This window comes from Rissa tridactyla, chromosome 24, assembly GCF_028500815.1.
Source record: "Rissa tridactyla isolate bRisTri1 chromosome 24, bRisTri1.patW.cur.20221130, whole genome shotgun sequence".
Lineage (NCBI taxonomy): Eukaryota > Metazoa > Chordata > Aves > Charadriiformes > Laridae > Rissa > Rissa tridactyla.
The window spans coordinates 596,493-607,496 of NC_071489.1; the positions used below are offsets into that span (position 1 = coordinate 596,493).

General features: G+C 57.9%; 1 protein-coding gene across 1 annotated transcript; it reads left to right on the forward strand.

The window, feature by feature from the left end:
* The first annotated feature begins 7,131 nt into the window (after positions 1–7,131).
* TMEM106C (transmembrane protein 106C) lies at positions 7,132–10,497 on the forward strand. The gene is made up of 7 exons (XM_054183136.1): positions 7,132–7,373; positions 7,480–7,543; positions 8,089–8,248; positions 8,349–8,489; positions 8,728–8,777; positions 9,070–9,123; positions 9,529–10,497. Exons 1-7 carry the CDS (start codon positions 7,181–7,183, stop codon positions 9,668–9,670), a joined length of 804 nt encoding a protein of 267 aa, XP_054039111.1. The 5' UTR covers positions 7,132–7,180; the 3' UTR covers positions 9,671–10,497.
* Positions 10,498–11,004: the final 507 nt, after the last annotated feature.

Genomic DNA, 11,004 nt, shown 5'->3' on the forward strand with positions numbered 1-11,004 from the left:
CCCCTCCCTCCCCCACCGCCCCGGAGCCGCCTTTTGACGGGAACCGGCCGGCGCCGCGCCCGGCCCCTCGCGGAGACCACGCCCCCTCTGCCACACGCCCCGCCCCGCCTCGCCAATGCCAGCGCAGCACCGCCTCGGCACCGCCCCCTTGGGGGCGTGTCCACTCCGGCACCGCCTACCAGCACCATATAAGGTCATGGCGGCGCGAATCCCCGCCCGCTGGGGGCGTAGCGAGGGCTGGCGGGAGATTGCACGTGGTCGCCTGCCGCTCCCCCGGCGCTGCCCGGCTCCGGGACCCCCGGCAACCCCCTTCCCAGCCCGGTCCCCCCGCTTCGGCCCAGCCCCTGCCCCTGCTGCCCCGCTCCCCTGGCCGGCGGGGAGCCCTCTGCCCTGCGGGTGTTCCGGTTTGAGGGGCCCGCGCCGATTTATTGTCGTTTAGACAATTATTCCATCCCCCCTGCCCTCTCCACGCGGGAAAGGGAATCGGGGAAAAAACAAGGAAACCCGAGGGTTGAAATATAAACGGGTGATCTGAAAGGTCCCTTCCAACCTAAACAATTCTATGATTCTATAAGGCTAAATAATTAACATTAATAACACTAAAGAATCAATATTGATACCAATATAAAATACGCAAGGACTATACCCAGCCCATTCCGTCAGCAGGACTCTGGGCGCTCCCCACAGGGACAGCCAAGGTGGGACCCTGCGAGCGCTGCGGCCGCGGGAGGAAGGGAAGGGCTCGGGGCTCCGGCACCGGGGCAAGGAGTGCTCAGGATGGCAGCCAGCAAGGGGGGGAGAGAGAGAGAGAGGAGAGAACTCCTCAGCAAACTTTCTGATTTCTCTGGAATGTGCCATCCGTGGGATGGAACAATCCCGGTGGGAGCTCGGGATGAGTGCCCGGGTCTCGCTCCTCCTCCTCCCCGCACCTGGTGAGCTCAAAAATGCCGAGACCTTGAAACCCGCACCCCAGAGCTGGCTGTAAAGTAAATATTTTCACTAATTCAGACACCAGAGTCTTCTAAAAGCGCGGTTTTCCCAGGCATTAGAAGATAAAGTCCTGTGTCGCTCAACCCGGGGTATGGGGGCGTCAGGGATGCTGCTGGGGGCTTTTGGGGTGCTGCTGCTGGGCATTTTGCAGGGCACGACCCCTCCAGAAAGCCCAGTGGGCTCAGGCAGCTTGCCCGTTTCCTCCTGGCCTGTGGCCAGTCCCTTCCTGGGAGAGGGGAGACACCACCAGTGCAATAGTGCCCCCCCCAGCACTGCTGGGCAAACTGCTGCCCTGTCGCGGCCCTGAGCACCTTCGGGTGTCCCCACCTTGGCTCCGGTGTCTCCTGGAAGTCCAGGGGGTGCAGAGCCCCTTCCAGTCCCTAAGGGGGCTCCAGGAAAGCTGGGGAGGGACTCTGGAGCAGGGAGGGGAGCCATGGGACGAGGGGGAAGGGTTTTACACTGCAAGAGGGAGATTTAGGTGAGATACCGGGAAGAACTTCTTGGCTGTGAGGGGGGTGAGCCCCTGGCCCAGGTTGCCCAGAGAAGCTGTGGCTGCCCCATCCCTGGAGGGGTTCAAGGCCAGGTTGGACGGGGCTCGGAGCAACCTGGGCTGGGGGAGGTGGCCCTGCCCAGGGAACTGGATGGTCTTCAAGGTCCCTTCCCACCCAAACCATTCTCTGATTCCACGTACGAGTCACGGGGGTGCGACGCTGAGCAGATCCGGCCCTGATTCCCTGCTGCAAGGTGGATAGAGGAGGGAAAAAGCAGCAGGAGAGCGGCTGGAAACCAGCTCTAAGCACCGCGGGTCACGGCAGAGGGAGCAAATTCAACGCCTTGTCGGCTGGAAGCCTCCCCCATTGCTCGGGCACAGAGCGGGCTGCGGGAAAAGGTGGGTTTGGCAGGAGAAGAGGTTTTTTTCTGGGGTCGAGGAGCACGTCGCACTGGTCCAGGCAAAGCGAGGTCGGTGAGGCATCCGCTACGCGAAGGCTCGGGGTGTATTTTAACATTTCAAGGGCTGCGGTGGTGGAAATCAGCGGCGCTGGGGCGGGTATGCGAATCCTTACCCCTGCAAAACCACCCCGGGCCCCGTCCGCAGCCCGCTCCCCGCCCTCCCGAAAAAGTTCCGCGCCACCAAATTGCCTCTAATGAGCTCCCATTTCTTCCCAGACGTTGTTTGCTCTCATCGGCCTCATTAAATCAATTTGCAAACGGTTAGCGAAGCGCTTTCCCCACGCAAAGTAGAGCTGTTGAACCCGGTGATCGCGGCTGAGGGGCGGCGGTTGCCGCCTGCCTCCCTCGGCTGCGTCGGGGGCTCATTCTCTGGGGGGAGTTTTGGGTTTAGGAGACCCTTAATAAACCCCGGGAACATCACGCAGGGGCTTTCTCGAAGCCTTTCTTGCGACTTTAGAACCTGTTGCCGATGGCCGCGTCCCAGTTTGTTTTTTTCAGGATGGAAAGGGAAAAACAACAATCTCCCGAGTTTTTCAGACGGGGGGGGTGGGTAACGCGCCCTGGTGACAGAGCAGAATCCCAGAATCCCAGAATCCCAGAATGGTGGGGGTTGGAAGAGATCTGTTAATAACGTTATGTTAATCATGGGGTGCTCCAGCCCCCTGAGCATCTCCATGGCCTCCTCTGGACCCACTCCGTCAGGTCCGTGTCCTCCTGATGTCCTTAAATCCTACGGAATTGTGCACTTGGGCTGCAAAATCCCTCCGGATTGTTTAATCCTCACACCATTCATGGGGTGGCAACAGCAACCGGGAACTGGGACCATCAGCCGGCATCTTCCTGCTGGTCCAGCCTGGCAAAAGGGGTCCCTCAGCTCGGCCGGGGGTCGGTGGGGCTGGGGGAGGATGATGATGGTCCGACAGCCGGGGTGGGACGTTGGGAGGGAGGAATCGAAGCCACGAGCGCAGCCAAGTGGTGTCACCTCCCCGGATAACCCCGACCGACAGACGGACAAGGGGAAAAAAGCACAAACGGGGCTGGAAACGGCTCGGCAGCCACCGGCTTGGCCCAAGGGGGGTCCCCGGGGGCGGCCATTCCCCATCCCGCTCCTCCAGGAGCCGGGACCGATCCGTCTCTCCCGGGGGTGACTCAGGCGTTTGCTCCATCCCCGGTGAGCCGAGGTTTTTCTTGGGAAGCGGTTGCAAAATCCCCACTGGCGTGGCCATGCACCATGAGGCTTGTTGTCACCCCCCCCCCTCCCCGCCCCCCCCCCCACTTTCTGCCTGTCCCCTGCTGGCTTTTTGGGGACAAAAGGGGTTTAAAAGGGGGAAAAAAAGAGATTAAACCCCCCCGGATGCAACACGGCAAGAGGGGCTGAGGGGAGGCCGCTGGGGGGGTTTTGCACCACTCACTTTGGGGGCCGTGTCTTCCCCCACCCCCCCGGGGGAGGGGGGGGATTCTCTGTTGGCTAATATAGGGTTGAGCTCGCCCCACAGCCCATCCCTGGTTTTGGGGGGGGTTCGCTGTGGGTCTCCCCCTCCCCGTCCCCTCTCAACTCCCCCTTTCCAGCGTCCATCCGCGGCGGCACCCGTCTCCGTGGGTCCGTCCCGCTCCCAGCACCTTCCTCGGGGATGCACAGCCCACAATTAAGCAATTAGGCAATTAACACCGGGGCGGGGGGCGGGGGGGGGGCAGCAAAGGGAGCCGGGAAACCTCCCTCTCCCTGGCATTTTGCTCCTGGGAAGGAGAAAATAAATGATCCATAGAGTTTCCATCGGCGTCGCAGGGGAGAGCAGCTCCGACGGGGCAGCGCGGGAGGTGTCTGCCTCCGGAGCGCAAGAAGCCGGCGGAAATATTTAATTTTTACCTTAAACTTTCATTTTGATGGTTCGGGCGATTACGAGGGGAAGGAATTCAGTTTTCCATTCAGGCTCACACGTATATGGCGGTGGAAAAAAAAAAAAACAAACCCACCAGCGTTTGCTTTGAATTTATTAAATAAATGGTGACGCAAACGATGCGGTTTCGGTTGCTCCGGTCCCGGAGCCGTCGGGGATTGGAGCCGGGGGCGGGGGGGCAGAAAAGGGTTGGTTGGACTTTTATTTTTCCACAAAATCAAGAGGTTTAGAAACACTCAAGATGCTGCATCACGTCCCGGCCGGGTCGCAGGGCACCGGGGGCGACGCCGGGCTCCACCGGCTGCTGCACCGGGGCCTTCGAGCCCTAAAATTGTAAAAAAAATAAGAAATAAACCCATGCGGAGGGTCGGGGAGGGGATAATGAAGGGGACGGAGCGAAGGCCGAGCGCCCCAGGGCGGTTCTGGGGGGAAAGTGGGGAGAATTGGGGGGTTTTGGGTAGTTTTTTCCCCATGGCGGGGGCGTCCCTGGGGTCAGGGGGAGGCTCCATACTGGGCTGGGGGCCCTCATACTGGTGGGAGTGGGTTCTATACTGGGAAAGGGGGTCTCATACTGGTGTGGGAAAGATCCATACTGGGATGGAGGCCCTCAAACTGGTGTGGGAAAGCTCCTTATTGGGACTGGGATCCTCATACTGGTGTGGGAAAGATCCATACTGGGCCGGGGGCCCTCATACTGGTGTGAGAAAGCTCCATACTGGGAGGGGGCCCTAATACTGGTGTGGGAAAGCTCCATATTGGGATGGGGGCCCTAATACTGGTGTGGGAAAGCTCCATATTGGGATGGGGGCTCTCATACTGGTGTGGGAAAGCTCCATACTGGGAGGGGGCCCTAATACTGGTGTGGGAAAGCTCCATATTGGGATGGGGGCTCTCATACTGGTGTGGGAAAGCTCCAATACTGCGACCGGGGCCCTCATACTGGTGTGAGTGTGTTCCATACTGGGAAAGGTGATCCCATGCTGGTGTGGAAAAGCTCCATACTGGTCTGGGGGCCCTCATACTGTTTGGGAAAGCTCCATACTGGGATGGGGGCCCTCATACTGGTATGGAAAAGCTCCATACTGGGATGGGGGCCCTCATACTGGTGTGAGTGCGTTCCATACTGGGAAAGGTGGTCCCACACCGGTATGGAGAAGCTCCATACTGGTCTGGGGGCCCTTGTACTGGTTTGGGAAAGCTCCATACTGGGATGGAGGCCCTCAAACTGGTGTAGGAATGCTCCCTACTGGGACTGGGATCCTCATACTGGTGTGGGAAAGCTCCATACTGGGATGGGGGCCCTCACACTGGTGGCGGGGGGTCCATACTGGGTCAGATGCCCCCACACTGGTGTTGGGGAAAGCTCCATACTGGGACAGGGGCCCTCATACTGGTAGGGGAAGGTTCCATACTGGGTCTGGAGCCTCCATACTGGTGCGTGTGTGGGACCACACTGGGACGTAGGCCCTCATACTGGTGTGTGAAGGTCACATAGTGGTGTAGGGGGGGCTATACTGGGTCGGGAGCCCCCATACTCGTCGGGGGAAGGTTCCATACTGGGAAAGGGGGCCCTCATACTGGTGTGGGGGGGGTCCATACTGTGTCAGGAGCCTCCATACTGGTGTGGGGGTGGTTCATACTGGGACAGAGGCCCCCATACTGGTGTGTGAAGATCCCATACTGGGTCGGGAGCCCCCATACTGGTGGTGGGGTGTTCGTACTGTGTCAGGTGCCCCCATACTGGTGTGGGGGGGTCCCATATTGGGTCGGGACCCCCCGTACTGGTGTGGGGGGGTGGTCCATACTGGGTCGGAGGCACTCATACTGGTGTGTGAAGGTTGCATAATGGGACAAGGGGCCCCCATACTGGTGTGGGGGTGGTCCATACTGGGTCGGGAGCCCCCATACTGGTGTGTGAAGGTCCCATACTGGGTCGGGAGCCTCCATACTGGTGCGGGAAAGTTCCATAATGGGACAAGGGCCCCCCATACTGGTGTGGGAGGGTCCCATACTGGGTCGGGAGCCCCAATACTGGTGGTGGGGTGTTCGTACTGTGTCAGGTGCCCCCATACTGGTGTGGGAGGGTCCCATACTGGGTCGGGAGCCCCCATACTGGTGGGGGAAGGTTCCAAAATGGGTCAGAATCCCCCACACTGGTGCCGGTCGGTCCGTACTGGTCCCCCAGACCCTCCCATTGGTTCCCCCCCCCCGCGCACGCGCGCCCCGCCCCCGCGCTTTGCGCACGCGCGGGAAGGGAGGGGCGCTCCCCGCAGTGCGCGTGCGCGCGGGGACACGCCCGCCCCCGCCTCGCCCCGCCCCCGCCTCGCCCCGCCCCCGCCCCGCCCTCCGGGACCCCCTGCGAGGCGGCGGCGCATGCGCAGCTCCGACCCCACCCCTGAGCCGCACCCAAAGGGCGGGGCCGCGTGCGGCGCCCCGCTGGGATGCGGCGCGTGCGCGCTGAGGGTGGGCGAGCCCGGGCGGGGCCCCCAAAGCCCCGCCCACTCCTCCCCCGCCTGGCGAGTGACGCACTGGGCGGGGCGTCAGCGAGGGGGCGGGGTTACGCAGAGCTCGCCCCTGCGTGCCGCCCTGCGCGCTGCGCGCGTGCGCGGGGCGGGGCCAGGGCTGGGCCCCGCCCAGCGCCGCCAGGCGGCGTTGTCATAGCGACGGCGGCTGCGCGGGAGGAGGCGAGTCCGCGGCGGCGGGTCTGAGGGGATGCGCTGGGCCGGGGGCGGGCTTTGGGGGTGTCCCCTGGTTGGGGAGGGGTTTATGAGGGGGTGTGCCTCGTGGGGACAGCTGCCTGTGGGGAACGTTCCCTTTATGGGTGGTTCTGAGGGTCTTTAGGGGGTGGAGTGGGGTGTGTTTGGGGGGGCAGGTAGGCCCCTGAGGGGTTGTCTCTTTTTTGGGGGGTGGTGGGGTGTTTAAAGGTGTATGGCTGGCTGTGGAGGAGGGGTATATCTCCCCTTTAGGGGTTTTGTGGGTTGTAGGTCTGTCTCTGTGGAGGTTGTTGGGTTCTTGGGGGGGTGTCTCTGTTTTGAGGGGCTGTGTGGAAATGAGCCTCCCTGGGGGGGGCCTCTCCTTGTAGGGTGCCAGGGAAGTAGTCCCTGGGGGGGGCGGGGAGCGGGGGGAAGGGCTGCTGTGGTGGCTGTCGAGCCCCCCGGGGGGGTGTCTCTGTTTGAGGATGTTTCTCTGGGGGTGTTGGGAATGGGTCTCCAGGGGGCGGGTTGTTCCTTATCATTTGGGGTTTCCTTGTTGGCCAGAAGCAGGTGGAAATCCCATTTAATGATCAGGGCTGCTCTTGCTGCCCCTCTCATAGGTTATCCAGCTTTTCTACAGCAGCTGCAATGGGTTCTGTGCTTTCCCTCTCTGCTAATGACGCCGCCTCCAGGCAGAGGAAGAAGGCTGAGGATGACGATGATGACTTACTCGATAGCCGAGACCGTGTAGAAGACATTGCCAAGTTTCCATATGTTGAATTCACAGGTCAGGACAGCATCACCTGTCCCACTTGCCAAGGCACTGGCTGCATTCCCACAGGTGACTGCTCCTCTCGGGTGTAAATACAGAAAGAAAACATTGATTATCTCTGTAAGTGACCTTGCAAATGTATAGAATTCGTTAACGTGTTCCTTTTGCTTTCCAGAGCAGGTAAATGAGTTGGTGGCTCTGATACCCTACAGCGACCAACGGCTTCGTCCACAGAGAACGTACGTGTGTAGTAAGAGAGTAATTGTATTTTGTGAAGAGCAAACAGGGCTCTCTTGTCGCTTGCTGCCACAAGTAACCGCTTCAGCCGGTCTGCAGCCTCCCCTTCATCTAGCGGTTTGTTTTCATCCGAGTATGCCAACAAATACATTGAGAGTGTAACTTTTAAATACTTCCTGTGAAATCCCACTGTGGGGTGAACCTCGAAACAATGATCCTACTCACACGCTTCATCCCCGCACCCTTTACTGAAGCTTTTAGAAAGAAACTGCTTTACCAACAGCAAAAACACCAGATTGTGAAAAACATTATGGGGGGCAAAAAAGATTCTTTGGTTACTCATTACCAAAAAACACACTTCTTAAAGGGCGAGGGTTTTGAGCAACTTCACATATCGAAACTGTTAGAACGGCACTTCTGTGTCCATTCCAGGGAAGAACAAACACGAGTTGTTTGCTGACTAGGTTGGGTTTTGGATACGAGGTCTCTTGGGGCCGCAGATGCTGCGTTAGGGCGAAGGAGGTGACCCCTTCCCTGCTTCTTCCAGGAAACTGTACGTCCTGCTGTCGGTGCTGCTCTGCCTGCTGGTGTCGGGGCTGGTGGTTTTCTTCCTCTTCCCCCACTCCGTCCTGGTGGACGATGACGGTATTAAAGTGGTTCGGGTTTGGTTCGACAAGAAGAACTCCGTTGTCATTCTTGCCATCACGGTAAAATTTTTTGTGCCTCCGTGTTCCTGAGGGAGTAAATTCTGTGCTGAGCTGCCAGGAAGGTCGCTGCTACTCCTGTCTCCTCCCTCTCTCCATCCAGGCCACCCTACGGATCAAGAACTCCAACTTCTACTCGGTGACAGTGACCAGCCTGACCAGTCAGGTGCAGTACATGAACACTGTGGTGGGGACCCAGCAGATCACCAACGTCTCCAGCATCCAGCCGCTGAGTGACAAACTGGTATTTGTCTTTCATTGCACTTAGGATATAAGCCTCACCGAATCTGGTATGAAACCTGTGTGCGATGGCAAGTTAACTTGATGATGATCTACCTATACCTTAAAGCTTTGCTTGGCAAAATGGCTAGAGTAGCCTGTGCTGTACGCGCAGCAGCTGAAAGGCAACAGAAGGTGGGAAGGGCTCCGAAAGGAGTGCATTTATGCTGCATGCGAATGTATTTTTCTTTTATCTTTTCCAGGTGAATTTCACTGTGAAGGCGGAGCTGGGTGGGCCTTTCTCCTACATGTAGTAAGGATTTACTGTTCTTTGTATATAGCTGGGGAAAGGGCAGGTTTAAGCTGCTTTAATTAGAATTTGCTCTGGAAATGACTTGTGTTCTGCTAACTTCCTGGAAAGTAACCCTTTGCTAGAAATGACTTGAAAGGCCACTTTGTCGGGATGTCGTGACGTGGTTTTTGGACCGGGTCCCGAGTTGAGTTAGCACCAGAGGGAAAATATCATCAGAAGATACCAAGAAACACAAGTGTCTCTGCATCCCTAAGCCCGTGCTGACCTATTTCTTTGTTTTGGTCTCTTCCAGTTTGTTTTGCACGTTTCCCAAGGTGAAGGTCCATAACATCGTCATCTTCATGAGGTAGGTGGTTCTCTGCTCGCCTCCTGACTCAAAAGGGAATCGCTGCCGCAGCAGATCTAGGGTACGCGAAGAAAGTCCCGCTTGGCAAGCACCCCAGCCTGCTTCACTCTGTCAGCTTTTAATCCCAGCCGGTTGACACAGTGGGGTGAAATGTAAGAGGGAGAGGAGAAGACACCAGACTGCTCCAGGCTGAGCTTTCCTGTTGGGGAGGGGGGAAGCTTGGCACATCCCTGCCTGCTGCAGTCAGCGATCCTGAGCAACACCCTGAGAGGTTCTGCAGCTTTCGAGGGGGAGGAGGAGTTGGGTGATGAGTGTTAAACCTGCTGGGTTTTTTATTTTGGTAGAAGGCTTGCTGTCGCTGGTCCTGTCCCCCCTAAACTGCTCTCCCCCCCCCGCCCTTCCCAGGACATCGGTGAAGCTCTCGTACATCGGCCACATGACGCAGAGCACTTTGGAGACGTACCACTACGTGGATTGCAGTTCCAACTCCACGGCTGCCCAGGACCCGCTGCCTCTGCTGTCCCCCAAAGCCCAGAGCGAGCCCTGAGGGCGCAGCCGACCCTTTCGGTTGCGCAGATGGATTCCTAGAAGGGACCGGGAACTTTCCAATGGAAGCGGAGGGAGCACGAGTGACTTTGGTGGGAGATATTTGGAAGCTTCTGGGTCCCTTTCGTGCTCTTCCATGTGCAGCTGGGCTGCGCTGCTGTCCACAAAACATGCTGGGGGTGTTGTTCATGGGCGAGCACCCCGGTCCCCTCCCAAGTCGGAGTCCTGCTGCATCCCCCTTCCTCTTCACTTCCAAAGAACGAGTTTTTTGGTAGGGAAACCGGACTCTCGAGCTTTGAGGTCAGAAGATCCCAAAGATTTAAAGTTGACTTTTGCAGCTGTTTTGAAGCTTAGCACCGTGTCGGGTCCTTTCAGGGTAAACTAATTAGTTCCGTGCAATTAATTGATTCCACTTTTTTGCTCAGTGGCGGCGCGTCACTGGCTTGTTTCAAAGCAGGGCTTGATTAAAAAGGGATAATTCTTTTAAGGGACGCACAGATAAGGCTTCCACCTCTGAAACCTGCGCTAGAAGGAGGCAAAGGGAATCGAAACCTTCGAAACACGCTTCCTCTGCTGAGCAGATTCTGTTTGTTGGCAGCTGAGGCCACCTACAGCAAACGATACCACAACGCCGCAGCCTTCACGAAGACGGCGCTGCTGGGGACACGCGAAGGCTCTGTGCAAACTGGACCTTCCTCTTCCTCCGCATGCGGCTCCCAACCTTCCTCTCTTCCAGCTGCGGGGGTCTCTGGGGTGTGAAACCGGGGACCTCGTAGCTCGGTGTTGCTTCGTACTTGCGCCCGCTGCAAATGCGTGGATTTAAACAGGTTTTTTTGTGGGAGTTTGGTGTTTCGAAGGCTTCCCTCCCAGGAGCCGCCCGTTCCCGACGGACGGTATCAGCTGCGTTCTTTAAAGCAAATAAATGTGAAAGCTCAGCCAGCCCACCCGCCGCAGTTCTTGCTGCGGACTTGTGCTTTTTGCAGCTTGGAGGATTTCATTTGTAGGTTTTTTTTTTCTTTTTTCTGGAACTTGATCGCTCCAGCTGCCCTCCTTTCCTCCCTGCCCTGGCTGCCTGGCGTGTGAGAGTGTGTGTGTGTGTGGAAACAAAGCACAGGTAAAGGCTGCAGGGGAAAAAACAAATCGGGGGGGGTGGGTTTCAATGAAGGATAAGCTATTTTGTGCGAGTGTGAAATAAAAATGCACCTTGCTTTTTTTTTTTTTAATTTTATTTTTTTAAGAGGCGGCACTTCCGCTTAGCGGGGGCTTCTAGAACTGAGTTCTACTTATTAAAGGCGAGTTGTGCGGCACTGTGGCCTGCCCTTTGTTTGAAGAAAA

Excerpts from the sequence above, each read along its gene's own strand:
- TMEM106C (XM_054183136.1), top strand. The coding sequence starts at position 7,181 with ATGGGTTCTGTGCTTTCCCTCTCTGCTAATGACGCCGCCTCCAGGCAG. Across the intron at positions 7,374-7,479 it reads CACTGGCTGCATTCCCACAG|AGCAGGTAAATGAGTTGGTG; the intron begins GTGACTGCTCCT and ends TTTGCTTTCCAG. Across the intron at positions 8,778-9,069 it reads GGGCCTTTCTCCTACATGTA|TTTGTTTTGCACGTTTCCCA; the intron begins GTAAGGATTTAC and ends GGTCTCTTCCAG.